Source organism: Eubalaena glacialis, chromosome 13 (genome assembly GCF_028564815.1).
Source record: "Eubalaena glacialis isolate mEubGla1 chromosome 13, mEubGla1.1.hap2.+ XY, whole genome shotgun sequence".
NCBI lineage: Eukaryota > Metazoa > Chordata > Mammalia > Artiodactyla > Balaenidae > Eubalaena > Eubalaena glacialis.
This window is the reverse complement of record NC_083728.1, coordinates 94,404,616-94,420,152: the sequence shown is the minus strand read 5'-3', so window position 1 is coordinate 94,420,152 and position 15,537 is coordinate 94,404,616. Positions and strand designations below refer to the sequence as shown.

The window sequence follows — 15,537 nt, the reverse complement described above, 5'->3', positions numbered from 1 at the left end:
CACCAAACGTTTGTGGGCCGACAGCAGGGGTCTGCAGGGAGAGCCCATCCCATTGTCTGGGCCTTGGTCGACCTGGGGCTCTGGGCCCACTTAAAACTACAAAAGGAAGATTGTACCTGTTCCTGCCGTATTTACAACCGTTCACACTGCTGGGGCCAGGGGCTGCACACTGGGTTATTCATTAACATGTTTCCAGGGCTGGTGAACAATGGAAGCTTTTATTACCCAGCAAGTAGCACTTTTCCACTTGACTAGATCACACCACTTAGCAGTAAAAGGGACAGCCCATCCCCACCAGGGCTGCCCATACCTCTCCGTCTGGCGGCCCTGAGGGACCAGTGAAGCACCAGAGACCCAGTGACCTGGAGGTGACGGCCAGCTTTTAACTGACATCTCTGTACATGACAAGCGGTTATTGCTTTGCAGGAGATGTTTAGCAGTGCACAGATTTGAAAATCGGGGAAGGAGCTAATGTTTTTGGAACCCCTCTTACGCGCCGGGCTGTTTCATGTGGGGTCACGGGGCCGGGAACAGTGCCCAGAACACAGTAGGTGTTCTGTTACTATTTTTTGAAGAGGGAATCCCCTGGCGGTCCAGTGGTTAAGACTCCGCGCTTCCACTGCAGGGGGCGCAGTTTCGATCCCCGGTAGGGAAACTAAGATCCCACATGCTATGTGGTGCGGCCAATCAATCAATCAATCTATAAAAACAAAAAAAATATTTTTGTAGAATGAACGTAGTTGGGCAGGTATTATTATCCTCATGTCACACGTAGAGACACAGAGAGGTCAAGCCCCTTGGCTTGAGGTCAAGAGACGCCACCGCAATGAGAAGCCCGTGCACCGCAACGAAGAGTAGCCCCCGCTCGCCGCAACTAGAGAAAGCCGGCGCACAGCAAGGAAGACCCAACGCAGCCAAAAATAAATAAATAAATAAAATTAATTTATTTAAAAAAAAAAGTCACATAGCATTGCTTCCACCGTGGTCACAAGCTCCCACTCAAATTCAAGGGCAGGGCCCCTGCTCTCCACGGGCGGAGGACAAATTATACGAAGAGCTTACGGGCTGGGCGCTGTCACTGCAACATGCCGTCTGCCTCAGCTAACAAGTGGATGGAGGGGCTGAGTGTGGAGCCAGGTGTGTGCAACTCCAGACCCCTCTAGGGAACACCCTGCACCTCGGGTGTCAAGGCCAGGTGTGACCTGAGCCCCAGTCGGAGCCTGGCGACCCCTGGCCAGCGGGGCCTGGCCAATCAGGTCTGACCAGAACAACCCCCAGGCTTCTGCCTGGGCACCAGGACAGAGCCGGTGGAACTGCGCACTGGACTGCGGCTGGGGGACGCGAGCCTGGGCGGCCGGCTGTCGTCTGGCCACCGTTACCCACCCCAGAGCGCAGCCAGCAGACCCAAGAGCAAGGAGAATTCATCCAAATCCTAATAACATCATCTGGTCCCTGGATCAACCCTTGCCTGAAACTAAGAGATAGCTGATCTTTCCACTTTAACAAATTCTGCTGTCAAAGTGTAACTTTCAAAAGGCTTTCAGCCAAAAATATACTGAGCACATGTCAGAATTTTATCTCACCCGTTAACAAGGGAACGAGTCTAGATGGCAAGGCTGGTTCAAAGAAGAATGTCAAACCCTGACGGATCCACGTGCAGTCAGAGGAGAAGGAGCTCGGCAACGAGACTGCTGAGCTGGGCTCAGGAGTTAATGTCTAACATTGATGTCAGGTTAATGTCTTAACAGGACAATAAAGCCACAACCTGGGTTATCTTCTCCGCCAGACAGAAGTCATCTGCATGTTTATGGGGGAAAGTTACCTGCACTTTTCCTATTTTCCGCAAGGTAACCTCCAGCTTCGCGGCACCCGGGCCTGGTCGATAATAAACGGCAAGTCAGAGAAAGCAACCCTCCCGGGCAGAGCGACCCCCGGCAGGCTGGTTAGACAGTGACCCCGTGAAGGGACACACGTCACCCATTTGCCTCGTTTCTGCGAGTGGGGTAATCTTCTGAACTCTGCTTCCACGGTGTCCTGGGGCTGCTCTAACGGGACCACAGCCTAGGGGGCTGAAAACACTGCCAACTCACACCCTGTCACCTCCGGAGGCTGGTGTCGCAGGGCCATCTCCCAACGGCGGCTCTGGCGGAGGGGCGGTCCTTCCTGCCCCTTTCAGCTTCTGGGGCTCCCATGTTCCTTGGCTTGTGGCCGTGGCCTGCACCTCTGCCTCTGTCACTGCACGAGGGGCAGGATGACCTCTCTAAAGACCCTCCCTCCAAACAAGGTCCTATTCTGAGGTTCTGGGTGGATGTGAATGTTGGGGGGACGCCCTTCGACCCAGTGCCCTGCTCCAGCCAGTTTGGGGTTTCTTCCCTATGAAGAGTCCCACCGGGCACAGAACCCTTGGGTTCAGGTGCATGCGATGCAGAGGCAGGCCCCACACAGGGGGCTGGGGGGGGCCCTCCTGGACCCCAGGGTGTGGGCGCCACCTCAAAGTTCAGGGGTCACGAGCTTGAAAAATCATTCTTGTTGCCGAGAAAAGGGACCGGCTGGCCTGGAGCAGAGCTCAGGAGACCCCCCAGCATTTGGTGTCAGATATCGGGGGGCAGGAAATGAAGGCGCGGCGGAGACCAGGGACACCCGGAGGTGGCGGCTCCTCCTGGCGCCCTGCAGACGCGGGGGCAGGAGGGGCCTCGCCTGGGGTGTGGGACGTCGGGGGTGCAGCCACTTCCCCGGGCGGGAACGTTGCCGGATCTGACGAGGAGCAACCCCTTGGCTCGGGTCGCGCTGCCAGGAAGTCATCTTACAGCGACCGTGCAGCTGTGCACAGGGACGGGCACACAGGCCTTTTTATTTTATTTTTTATAAATTTATTTATTTATTTATTTTTGGCTGCATTGGGTCTTCATTGCTGTGCGCGGGCTTTCTCTAGTTGCGGTGAGCGGGGGCTACTCTTTGTTGTGGTGCACGGGCTTCTCATTGCTGTGGCTTCTCCTGTTGCAGAGCACGGGCTCTAGGCGCGCAGGCTTCAGTAGTTGTGTCACGCGGGCTCAGTAGTTGTGGCTCGCGGACTCTAGAGCGCAGGCTCAGTAGCTGTGGCGCACGGGCTTAGTTGCTCCGCGGCATGTGGGATCTTCCCAGCCCAGGGCTCGAACCCGTGTCCCCTGCGTTGGCAGGCGGATTCTTAACCACTGCGCCACCAGGGAAGTCTCACACAGGCATTTTTAGCAGGAGGTTCGTAAGGGCCTGAGACAGACCGACGGACAGGCAGGCCCAACCCAGCAACGAGGCAGCAGTTACGCAGTGGGAAGGAGGCCCCTGCTTGGTCCTGGCCACATCGTTACCATAAAAATAAAATGCAGAGACTTTGGTTGATGGAGATGTTCACTGTCCTGAACGTGGCGAAGGTTCCCTGGGTGTCTACGCATCTCAGCTCATCCAATTGTACGCTTTCACGTGCGCCGTTTACCGTACGTGAATAAACTTGTAAAAAAAAAAAAAAGCGTGTACACAACAGGGTGCATCTCTGAAGGATGCACAAGGAAGTGGTACGTCGGGGAGGTGCTCACCTTGCTGAGGGACTTGGTGGACTTCCGGACTCTTTGCTGGTGTGTATCTGTCGCCTACTGGAATGGACAAATATCCAAACTAATACCTACATTCATCAAAGAGTCTGTGTGGGATGTTGTAGTGGCTTCACTGGTGGCCCCACAAGAGATGTACCCTCCTGGCCTTGGCAGGTGTCACAAAGGGAAGGGTCTCCAGATGAGGCCATCCTGGATGAGGGCCGGCCGAGGGGCGCCAGCAGCCCTCTGGAGCTGGGAGACGAGGACCCTGCCTCACCCCGAGCCTGCGAGGAGCCAGCGCTGCCCACACCCACCGCGCAGCTGAGGACACATTCCTGCTGTCTGAACGCCCAGTCTGCTGCGGCCCCGGGACCTCACGCAGGCGCAGCCTGTGACACAGGCCGCTGGGAGGCTGGCAGGACCCTTTCCGGGGGCCGGGGCGGGGGCGAGGGGGGCCGGTGGGCGCAGCAGCTCTTTCTAGGAGTTTGTCTGCGAAAGGAGTGGAGCGTGAGGGAGGGATTTTATTATTGTCGTTGCCGTTATTTCAGGGTGCAGGGCGGGGGGAGGGCGCTGGGTGAGCTGAGGAAAGGCGGCAGGGGGCTGGTGGTGCCGGGAGAGATGCCCGCAGGCCCTGCCGGCGCCGCCTGTGGCGACTGCCGGGCTCGGGGCCCCGGGACGCTGCAGGCAGAGCAGCGCGGGCCCCCCAGGGGACGGACCCCGGAAAGCCCAGACTGGACCCTTTGAGAGCCGTCCACCTCCCCTGTCCCAGACTCTTCTAGAACCCTGCCCCTCCCCCATCCATTCCCCCTTACCTTGGCTCCCCTCCTCCAAGGGTGACTCCAAGGCTAGGTCACAGGTCATAGATATCGACTGTGGCCTCTGTCTCTCGAATACTCACTCTTGAAGCCTAAAAACACAAGTCCCCCCCCAGCCCCCCGCCGGGTTCCAGAGGCCAGAGGCCCGAGCCAGCTCCCCGGCCCCACCCTCCCCGGGGGCCCTGTGGTTCCCCCAGGATAATCTCCTGCCCTGTGGTCGGAGGGCGATGACCAGCAGCCCCAGGCCATCTTCCACCGAATCCCTTCGCTGGGACCCGACACACTCACGTCCTGGGGCCTCACTGCCGACCTCCCTGCTCCCCCCCGCCCGTGACCTTCCCCCGCTGCGCACCCCGCGCTGGACGGGACGCCTCCCAGCTGAGCCTGCTTAGGGGTGACCCCGCCAGGCTGTCGGGGGCTGGAGCCGTGCAGGACAGACGCCGCTCTGCCGGGACCGGTCCCGACACGTCCTCCCCAGCGGCACCGTCCGACTGCAGAGGCCGCCTGCTCCCCGGGGCCCGACCTCGCCGACCTGGAGGGGTAGGCCCCCCACAGGGACGCTGCGTCCGTCTCCAGCGCCTCGGCCACACTGCCCTCCCACCACGAGTGTCCTTCCCGCTCGGCCGCCCGGGCGGGGCTCCCGTGGCCATGACCCGGGCCTTCCCAGCGCCCCTTCCGGCTCAGACCTCCAGGCTCTGCACAGGCTGTTCCCTCACGAGAAGGCCCTTCCTCCTGTTACCCACCTCTCCAGCTCCGACACCCAAGGCACTTCCCGTGGCACAGTCGCTGCCACACGGGGAGGGCCCTTTTAGGATCCCCGTGCCACCAGTTTCTGTAGCCCTAGCTCCTGGCCGAGCCTGGTGCACGCAGGCACTCAGTAAATGCACACTGGACTAATTAAGTGAACTGTCCTGGGCGTACAGGAGCCCCAGCCTATGCACCCAGTAGGGGCCTTGGTACCGGCCGCTCAGCCCGAATGATCCGGAGACCCAGCAGTCAGAGAGGGGTCCTCCCTCACTGCAGCCCCACGGCTGTGTATCTGGGCGGTCTGCCTGTGAGGTAGTGAGCACCCGGTCACGGGAGGTGTGCAAATCGGGGCTCAGAGCGGGTAAGGGCCCTCAGGCTGCCTTGGCTCTGGGGTTTGCGTAGGGGTATGCATGGCGCCCCAGGAGACAGGCCCCGGGGCGAGGGGCCCAGGGGCGCGGATGGGGTCCCCGCAGCCTCGTGTTGGGAGGAGGCCCAGAGCAGGCCCAGCCACTCCTGGCGCCAGCAGCCCTCCTGCCCCTCAGAGCTCGTTTCCCAAACAGCACCGCCTCCCCTCCCAGCTGGGCCGCCAGGGTTTAGCAGGCCACAGTGCAGCCCAGACGGGCAGGGGCTCGTGAGCCCGGCCGCCGGTCGCCCAGCCCGGCCCTGCCTGCGGGGTGGGCCCCTCTGAGCAACCCACCGCCTCCCCGAACCCCCACCTCGTCCCGGCGCGGCCAGGGCCTCCTGCCTGGGTGACAGGGCTCAAAAAGCCACCAAGGAGCAGACCGCCACTCGGGCGAGCTCTCTGCCGGGGCCTCTGAAGTCCCAGGATCTGAGGCGTTTGCTGTGCAGACCCCGTGGGCCGCTTCACGCCTGGTGTCCCCCCCTGGCCCCAGGCAGAGAGGAGCTGGGCGGACACAGGTGGTGGTGGGTTTGGAAGAGGCCAAGGGGTCCTTCAGAGGGAGGCTCAGAGCCTGGGGAGGACGGGGCCCAGGGCCCCTGAGCCCCAGTTCTGATGGGGAGACCAGGCAGAGGCCGAGACCTGTGGGGAGCAGACTGGCTGCCATGCTGTGCGCTCCCCAGCAAGGCGAAGCCCCCAGATGGCCCCCGGCCCCACCAGCCCCCTGCCACAGACTGGACCTCATAGACCACGCACGCCTGTGGCTTTAAGCCGCCTGGCTGTCCCCTGCGAACTGCTCATTCCACATTCTTGGGGTGGTGGGGTGGGTGGGGTGTGGCACGCCCTCCCGGGAGGCCTATAGGGCGCAGGGCGGGCAGCGGCCCCGGGAGGGGAGCTGGGGCCTCGCCACCCGCCGTCCGCACGGCCCTGCTGCTCCTGGGGCTCTGGGGGCTCCTCCGCACCTGCACCCACACCCCCTCCCCGGCCCCCCGCTGGCCCCCGGGGCCGCGCCCTCTGCCCCTCATCGGGAACCTACATTTGCTGCGTGTGTCACAGCAGGACCAGTCGCTGAGGGAGGTAGGTCGGGGCGGGCACGTCCTCAGCTGGGCTCTGCGCCTGGGCCCGGGGCCTGGCCCCTGCCAGCCCTGAAGGCACCCCAGCCCCATCTCGGGAAAGCTGAGTCCCCAGTTTCCAGGACCCCTGTGGGGTGGGAGGTTCGTGCCCAGCCTGATGCTGGGCCGACAGGGGACATAGGAGGCCCAAGTGCCCGCGTTGCCTCAGGGAAAAGACATTCCACCCCACAGGGAAACGGATGGGCGGGCCAAGGAGCAGGGGGCCAGGAGTGGCAGGCCCGGAGGGCTCACTGGAGAAGGCAGCCTTTGATGAGTGCCTGCAGGAGGGCCAGGGTTGGGGGCGGCAGAGGTCTGGCGATGGAAAGGACCAGGACCAGCGCAAAGATGTGCCCGTGGGCCAGGTGGGACGCCTGCTGGGTGTGGCTCCTCCCACCTGGGCTGGAGGCTGAACACCCTCGCCCACCTTGAGCTGGCTGAGCCGGTGAAGCAGAGGTACAGGCCTGGCCCCGCCCTCGAGGGCCATCCAGCCAACCACCCCCCGCCCCCCACTGAGCTCCAGCTCCCATGATCACTTGGCTGAGGTGCTTCCAGGACCCACCCATGAGGCTGCCTCGTGGCCCCCAGGCTCTGTAGGTGGGTGGGGAGCCGTGATGACCCGCGAAGTCAGGCTGCAGGCACCAGGGTTCTCAGGCCCTGTGCCCAGTGCCGGGCCCTGGAGGCCACGGTCTGCACGCCGGTGGCAGAGCGGGCAGTGGACAGGAGTGGCAGGCCCTGCTCCACCCGTGTGATCCACGGCAACTCACTTCCCGCCTCCAGGCCTCAGTTTCCCCATCTGTAAAGTGGGGAGACAACAGCCCTCCCGTCTCAGGCAGGGGCGCTGGGAGGACAGAAGAGAGGGGGCACACACAGAGGCCAGGGGCCTCCCTGAGTCCTCCGCACATGGGCGGGCGGGGCCTGAGGGGCTCCCAGGGGACCTGGGGGTGGGGCGGCAGGTTGATCCCTGCCCGTCCCCGGCAGCTCGAGGAACAGTGCGGGCCAGTGTTCACCGTCCATCTGGGGCGCCAGAAGACGGTGGTGCTGACCGGCTACGAGGCGGTGAGGGAGGCCCTGCTGGGCACCGGACAGGAGCTGGCCAGCCGGCCCCCCATCGCCATCTGCCAGCTCATCCAGGGAGGCGGGGTAGGTGTGTGGCGGGGTGAGGGGGCTTCCGCCAGGCGGAGAGGGGCCAAGGAGAAGGGTCGGTCCCCCTACCTCCGGCAGCTGGGGGAGTGCTCCCAGTGTGGCCCAGGGGGAGCGCCAGGGTGTCCACGTGGCAGGCTGGGCGCACCGGGGACCAGGGCACACCAGAAAGGGCAGGGCCAGCCGAGGCCAGCTCCAGGGGCCAGGCCCCCGCCGTGTCGGTCAGCCCCCGGTTGCTCCCTCCTGCATCACCCGGGCTGCTCACGGGGGTGTCCGGCCCGCAGGCATCTTCTTCTCCTCCGGGGCGCGCTGCAGGGCCGCCCGCCAGCTCACCACGCGCACCCTCCACGGCCTGGGCGTGGGGAGGGCGCCCGTGGCCGACAAGGTCCTGCAGGAGCCGAGGCGCCTCACGGCGCAGCTGCACAGCTACGGAGGTGAGTGGGGGCCCGTCAGCTCTGAGGCCTCTCTCCACGCCAGGCCGGCCCTTCCCGCTGGCCCTGCTCGGCTGGGCTCCCTCCACCATCACCTTCATGCCCCTCTTCGGGCAGCGGTTCAACTACCGGGACCCCATGTCCGTGTCGCTGCTGGGCCTCATTGACGGCCCCATGTCCGTGTCGCTGCTGGGCCTCATTGACGGCCCCATGTCCGTGTCGCTGCTGGGCCTCATTGACGGCCCCATGTCCGTGTCGCTGCTGGGCCTCATTGACGGCCCCATGTCCGTGTCGCTGCTGGGCCTCATTGACGGCCCCATGTCCGTGTCGCTGCTGGGCCTCATTGACGGCCCCATGTCCGTGTCGCTGCTGGGCCTCATTGACGGCCCCATGTCCGTGTCGCTGCTGGGCCTCATTGACGGCCCCATGTCCGTGTCGCTGCTGGGCCTCATTGACGGCCCCATGTCCGTGTCGCTGCTGGGCCTCATTGACGGCCCCATGTCCGTGTCGCTGCTGGGCCTCATTGACGGCCCCATGTCCGTGTCCCTGCTGGGCCTCATTGACGGCCCCATGTCCGTGTCGCTGCTGGGCCTCATTGACGGCCCCATGTCCGTGTCGCTGCTGGGCCTCATTGACGGCCCCATGTCCGTGTCCCTGCTGGGCCTCATTGACGATCCCATGTCCGTGTCGCTGCTGGGCCTCATTGACGACGTCATGGTCCTCTTGGGGACGCCCAGCCTGCAGGTGAGAGGTCGCTGCTCCCAGCTTGGTGGGTGGGGGCAGGGAGAGCTGAGCTGCCGCCTCGGGGGAGCAGCACGGCAGGCCCCAGGCGTGCGCTTCCACCGGCCACGTGACCCCAGGCCGGTCCCCTGTGCTCCTGGGAAACGAGGGGCAGGGGTCCTCGCCTCCTCCACCCCTTCCATCGGTAATACAGGCATCTGCTCAGAGGTGCAGGTGGGACCCGGGCATTTCTTCCCCGGATATGGGGCTCGCTGCCCCCCAGGCCCCCAGCCCTTGCACCCGGGGTCCTCCTGCAGGGTCAGGAATCACGGGGAACAGTCCTGATTCTCAGAACCCCCAGGGCTGTGTGCATTTCATTCTTTTCCAGAATGTAAACTGTTCTCATTTGTAGCCACCATTACCAGTTTTAACCATAACGTGCTTAGGCACACACGTTGAGGTGGGGCACGCACATATGCTGGCACGTGGCTCGCGTGTACCTTTTAGCCCCATCTCTCCAGGACCCGAGCCCGTGGGCGTGGGGTGGGCACTCATGGCTTGGGTCCTGATTCTAAGTCATCCCTCGCGGCTGGAGGAGGCTCGGACGGGCAGGAAGATTTGGCCTCCGCCTGAGAGTAGCCTGGCCGAGTCCCGCCAGGGAGCCCCAGGAGGATGGAGGCCAGAGGGTCGGGGGCTTCAGGGAGACAGAATGTTCCGTGGCCTTCCGTGCCTGTGCCCCGTGTGATGGCTCACATTCTGGGGGACACGGTGGTGCGAGTGTAGCCAGAGGGCGGCTGACAGCCGTGTCAGACAGGCTGTGCCGTGAGCCCCGTTTCACGACGTCGTGAGCTGAAACTCTGAAGTTTGCAAGTCTCCCTCTTTTTTTCTAATGACCCAGCACATTCAAAGTTATTTCCACAGAGGCAGCCCTCGCCCTTCTCCCTCTTCCCCGCTTTGGTGGGTGGGGAGCGGGTGGCCGTGATGGCAGGCTCCTGCTATGACTTGCACGGACCCCCAGGGGTGTTACCTGTCGAGCGGCCTCTCCTTCCTGCACTCAGGTGGACGACTTCATCAGAGCCCCTGGGGCTGCTGGTCCCACTGGGAGGGTGAGGGAGGGGCCCCGTGAGCAGGGAGCGGGTGCCCCCTTGTGGCACCTGTACCCGGGGTCTGGGGCTGCGCCAGGGGCCCCGGACAGGCGAGCACACCTGCCGGAGTACGGATCCGCCCCTCACCAGGTGGGGCTGCGGCGCCTGTGCCCTCACCCCCCACCACGCCGTCTTGCCCCCTGCCCCCAGCTGTTCAACATCTACCCTTGGCTCGGGGCCCTCCTCCAGCTGCACCGGCCCGTCCTGCAGAAGGTGGAGGTGGTGCGGGCCATCCTGAGGACCCTCCTGGAGGCTCGGCGGCCCCCCGCGCCTGGGCGAGGGCCCGTGCGGAGCTACCTGGACTTCCTGATCCAGCAGGGCCAGGTGTGGGCGAGACCCACCCCACCACCCAAGAGGCCTGGGGGGCATCCCGGGGCCCCACCCAGGAGGAGAGGGGCTGGGGAGGGAGCCATGCTAGCCCTACGCCATACTGCTCCACCTCCTGGAGGCGGGGGGGGGGGCCTCTCTGAGCCTCAGTCTCCTTATCTGTGAAATGGGGCGGTTGGGAGGCCGCGGTGAACCCAGAATGTTGTAGGTGCTCGGTGGATCCTGGCGCTATCCTTCCCGCCAGGCCTCTGTCTTCTATGCCTTTCTTGAGCCTGGGGCTGGGTGGGGGTGATCCATGCAGCCAGCCTCCAGCTGAGCCCAGCCCCACCCACCTCTGCAGGGGAAAGACCCCGAGGGCCTGTTTGCCGAGGCCAACATGGTGGCCTGTGCTCTGGATATGGTCATGGCTGGCACGGAGACAACGTCCGCCACGCTGCAGTGGGCCGCCCTCCTGATGGGCAAGCACCCGAGCGTGCAGGGTGAGCCCGTGAGCCCGTTCCCGCGGGGCCCAAGACCAAGGGGCAGAGGCTCCCCGGGACGCTGGCGCCCACCCTCTTGCCTGAAGGCTGGGTGCAGGAGGAGCTGGACCGAGTGCTGGGGCCTGGGCGGCCCCCCCGGCTGGAGGACCAGCGCTCCCTGCCCTACACCAACGCCGTGCTGCACGAGGTCCAGCGCTTCATCACCCTGCTGCCCCACGTGCTGCGGTGCACGGCCTCCGACACCCAGCTGGGCGGCTACCTGCTCCCCAAGGTGGGAGGGCCAGGCCCCCCCCCCCGACCTGTTCCTCTCGTTCGGGGCGGATGGGGCTGGGGGTCTCAGGGACTCAGGTGCCTGATGCCAGGGCTCCCCGTAGGAGGCAGGAGACGGGTTCATCGGGGGGCAGCCCTCGGCCTCACAGCCCCTCACAGCAGACCCGGGGCCACACCACGGGGGTCACCTGGGGCTAAGCACGAACCCCCAGCAGACCCCTGCCAGGCCCCGCCCCGCCTTCCCACCCCCCCCTCAGGGCCCCCTCCCCGTGCTCCCCGCCTGGGGCCGCCTGGGTGGACGGGGCGTCCATCCGCCAGCCTGCCGCCCCTCACAAGGCACGCCTGTGGTGCCCCTCCTGAGCTCCGCGCTCCTGGACAAGACGCAGTGGGAGACCCCCCGCAAGCTCAGCCCGGGCCACTTCCTGGACGCCGACGGGCGCTTCGTGAAGCGGGCGGCCTTCCTGCCTTTTTCCGCAGGTACCGCAGACCCGTGGGCGGCGGCCTGGTCCCCGGGGCCTCGAGAGCTCAGGGTCCCCAGCCCACAGGGCTCCCCCCGCCCCGCCACGGCCTCCAGCACCCACCCCGCACCCCGCGTCCCCTGCAGGCTGCCGCGTCTGCGTGGGGGAGAGCCTGGCCAGGTCGGCGCTGTTCCTGCTGCTCGCAGGCCTCCTGCAGAGGTACCGCCTGCTGCCCCCGCCCGGCCTCAGCGCCGCCACCCTGGACACCACGCCCGCCCTGGCCTTCACCACGCGGCCGCCAGCCCAGGCCCTGTGTGCGGTGCCCAGGCTGCAGGGCCGCTGACCACGAGAGGCCTGGCCTGACTATGGGACAAAGTCCCAGGGCCGGGGAGGGTCTGAGTCACTCCCGGTTTGCGGTGCTCGGCAGGTGATGGAGACAGGACGGAAGGACGGATGGCTCCCCCCACTGGGCTCTCTGCCACGACCACCACAGACTACGTATCCCACCCCCGGCCTGAGAGCCCCACACCACAGGGCAGAGCTGGGTTCCCTCCTCCCTCCATCCGTACACCCCGGGGCATCGCCGCTGCCTGTCTGCACCCGGGCCCCCTGCAGACCCTCCAGGGCTTCCCCCCCCCGACAGGTGCAGCAGCCCCTCACAGGCCTCCCCTGGGCTCCCCGCTGCTCCCTCTCCTGCATCCCCCTCCACACTGTCCCGATCTGGTTCCCCAGCAGGGCCAGCGTTGCCAGACAACACCTGCCAGGCACAGAGGTGCCACCCACCTGCAGCTGGGGATGCAGGCAGATGGCAGGGGCTGCTGGGCCCCGGGATGACGTCCACCCAGAGGCCAGCCTCAGACCAGCGTTCCCGCTTGCTCTGTGCCGTGCCAGGCCCTGCCCTGGGTCCAGTGGGTCTCCTGCAGACCCCACCCCGTTCTCAGAGGTCCTGGGCACCGTGCCCAGGCAGCACTCTGCCCCTGGAGCCAGGCCCCTGAGCCCTGGGGCCACCACAGAGACGCCCTTAGCAGAAGACAAGCTAGTTGAGGGACAGCAGCCACCCAGAGGACGACAGCGGGGCTTAAGTGGGAAGGATGAGTAGGAGTTTGCAAGGAGGCCGCCTCCACAAGCCTTTTCTCTGGTCCATTCTGACCCCCCACTCCTCTTCCACACTGCCCCCAGACCCTCCCCATGAACCGGCTCCTCGTCTCTGGGTGGAGGTCACCTGTCTGAGGAAGAGCACACAGAGGGGTCCGCTGGCAGTGGGTGGAGGGGCCCGGGGCCCAGGACGTGGCAGGAGGTCAGCGATGCTGGCGGATTCTGCACCAAGTGCCGAGATCACACCGATGCCTTCCTAACACCTTCTCCGTGAGCTGGATGGGGGCAAACAAGCCGCGGCTTCTGCCCTCCTGGAGCTCGGAGCTTGCCGACTGGACCGGAGGGAGGCACAGGGCTGGGGGCACACAGGAAAAGCCCCTGTTCCCAGCGGGGGACCAGAGGGCCTTCCTGGAGGAGGGTGGACCCCGGAGCATCAGATGAGCACAAATTGAAAAGCCTGACCACGCTGAGTGTCAGCAACCGTGTGGGGAGGCTACCCTCGGGACGGGAACTGGTGAGCAGGGCGGGGTGTGAGAGCAAGGCCCAGGGCTTCCAGTGCCAGGCACCCCGTGACCCTCCAGGGGGTTCAGACAGAACGACCCAGGACGCACCAGTCAGCACGCAGATCTTGGGGCAGGGGGTGGGGTGTGGGGAGGGGAAGCTTCCTAATCATGAAGAGCAGGGCTGTGGCCACGATACGTCACGGTGTGCCCGGGAAGGGGAGGGTGGTCCCCGCATTTCTGGAGGGGGCAGGGCAGCGAGGGTGCGCTGTGTCCTTCTCTTCTTGTCGGTTTGGAACACCTGGCGTTGGACGTGGGGCGGAGGGAGCCCGCCTCGCCCGGGACACAGCCGAGGTACCAAGCTTCATTCTGCAGGGTGGGGGCAGAATGTTCCGGAGGCCATGGAACTGGCCCAAAGCTGCTGTGGGAAGAGACTCGGCTTTCTGGCAGCGGGCCCTGGTGGGAGGAGGTGGGTACAGCTGTAAGGAGGGAAAATGCTAGCATCGCCATCGCAAGGCCCCTGCTCTCTGCCGTGGACCCAGAGCAGGAACCATGGCCGCGGCACCTCCCGGGACATCCCGCTGGGCCCAGGTGCAGAACCCAGAAAGTAAGGCGCTTATTTTCTAACTTATAAGAATAGGTGTCAAAATGAACCACTTTCAAAGGTGATGTTTAAGTTTTCTCAAAAGAACCTGATTGGTTGGTTGACGTTTTATGGCGGTTATTTTAATTTGCCAAAAACAAATTTAAAAAGCCATCCTGCTGGGTTGGAAGGGGTAGATCCTGGCAGAAAAGGTTTTAAAAATGTGCTGCTCAGACTTCCCTGCTGGCGCAGTGGTTAAGAATCCGCCTGCCAATGCAGGGGACACGGGTTCGAGCCCCGGTCCGGGAAGATCCCACATGCCACGGAGCAACTAAGTCCATGAGCCACAACTACTGAGCCTGCGCTCTAGAACCCGCGAGCCACAACTACTGAGGCTGCGAGCCACAACTAGTGAAGCCTGCGTGCCTAGAGCCTGTGCTCCGCAAGAGAAGCCACTGCAATGAGAAGCCCGTGCACCGCAACGAAGAGTAGCCCCCGCTCACCGCAACTAGAGAAAGCCTGCACGCAGTAACGAAGACCCCACACAGCCAAAAATAAATAAATAAAATAAACAAATTTTAAAAAAATAATAAATAAAAATACAAATGCGCTGCTGATCTGGGCAGCCCGGCCCCACAGGTGGCCTTGGTGGCTTGAACGCAGCTGAGGGGGCAGGGGCGCCGGCGGGAAGAGACACAGCTGGGAACAACGGTGACCCCGGGGTGTCCTTGCATGGCGGAGGGAGTTGGGGAACCCTGCTTCTGGGCCAAGGCTCTGGCGGGGATGGGTCTTCATTGGGGGGACGCGCCTGGGACGTCAGGCGGGGGCTCTACCCCGTGACCTTCAAGCCGGTGGCCCATCTTGCGGGCCTGGGCTTCCCGGGCCGGCGCCCAAGCATCCAGATCACTGCAGCTTGGCGCCCTCAGGCGGTGGGCTGCTCGTCACCTGCCCCAGAGCATCTCCGCCTCCCATCCCAGGGGGCGGTCACCCCAAGTCCAGATGCACATCTGAGGGGGACTGGGCAGAGGGCTGGTGTGAGCGAGACCCTCGTCCCCCCTAGTCCAGGGCTTGGGCCGCACCCTCTCTCGGCAGGGGACCTAGGCCTCCATTCTCAGGCTCCCCTTGCCCCTGCCTTGAAATGGCCAGAGCCGAACCAGCTGGCTGGGGCCCAGGAGAGCCGAGGCCACCTAGCCTCTGGGGACACCGATCCCTTCCCCTGCTTTATGTTGACACGAACGCAGCACGTTTTGCCAAGTTTGACGTCTGTCGTCTGAGCCACGAAACCACCCGCTGGACCCGCCTGCCAGACTCAGACAGCCTGAAAGCTCCTTCAGCTCCCCAGCGAGGGATGTGGGACCAGGAACTGGGGACGGTGGACATCTGCCCGGCCCCTGGGGCTGCCCCCGACCCTGCCGAAAGGCAGAAGCCCTCCCCACTACCCAGTGTGCAGATCGACCCCTGGGTGGGAGCTGACGGGTCAGTCATCTCACATTCTAGTTGGTTTTGTTTCATTTTTTAAAATATTCTTCTTACTGTGGTAAAACATACAGAACATAAAATTTATCGTTCTACCCACTTCTCAGCGTCTAGTTCAGGAACATCGAGATCATTCACACTGTTGAGGAACCATCAACACCATCCATCCACGGAATTCTCTCGTCTTCCCAAACTGAGACTCTGTCCCCATTAAACACCAACTCCCCGTCCCCTCCCCCAGCCCTGGGCCCCCACCCCCTACTTTCCGTCTCTGTG

General features: G+C 64.1%; 1 protein-coding gene across 1 annotated transcript; it reads left to right on the top strand.

Annotated features, from left to right (window-relative positions):
- Positions 1-5,534: 5,534 nt before the first annotated feature.
- Positions 5,535-11,950, top strand: LOC133104268 (cytochrome P450 2W1). The gene is made up of 11 exons (XM_061209897.1): positions 5,535-5,802; positions 6,388-6,602; positions 7,616-7,781; positions 8,062-8,211; positions 8,255-8,339; positions 8,880-8,952; positions 10,224-10,397; positions 10,741-10,879; positions 10,966-11,163; positions 11,486-11,626; positions 11,754-11,950. The coding sequence occupies exons 1-11, from the start codon at positions 5,535-5,537 to the stop codon at positions 11,948-11,950; spliced, it is 1,806 nt and encodes a 601-aa protein (XP_061065880.1).
- The last annotated feature ends 3,587 nt before the right edge of the window (positions 11,951-15,537 follow it).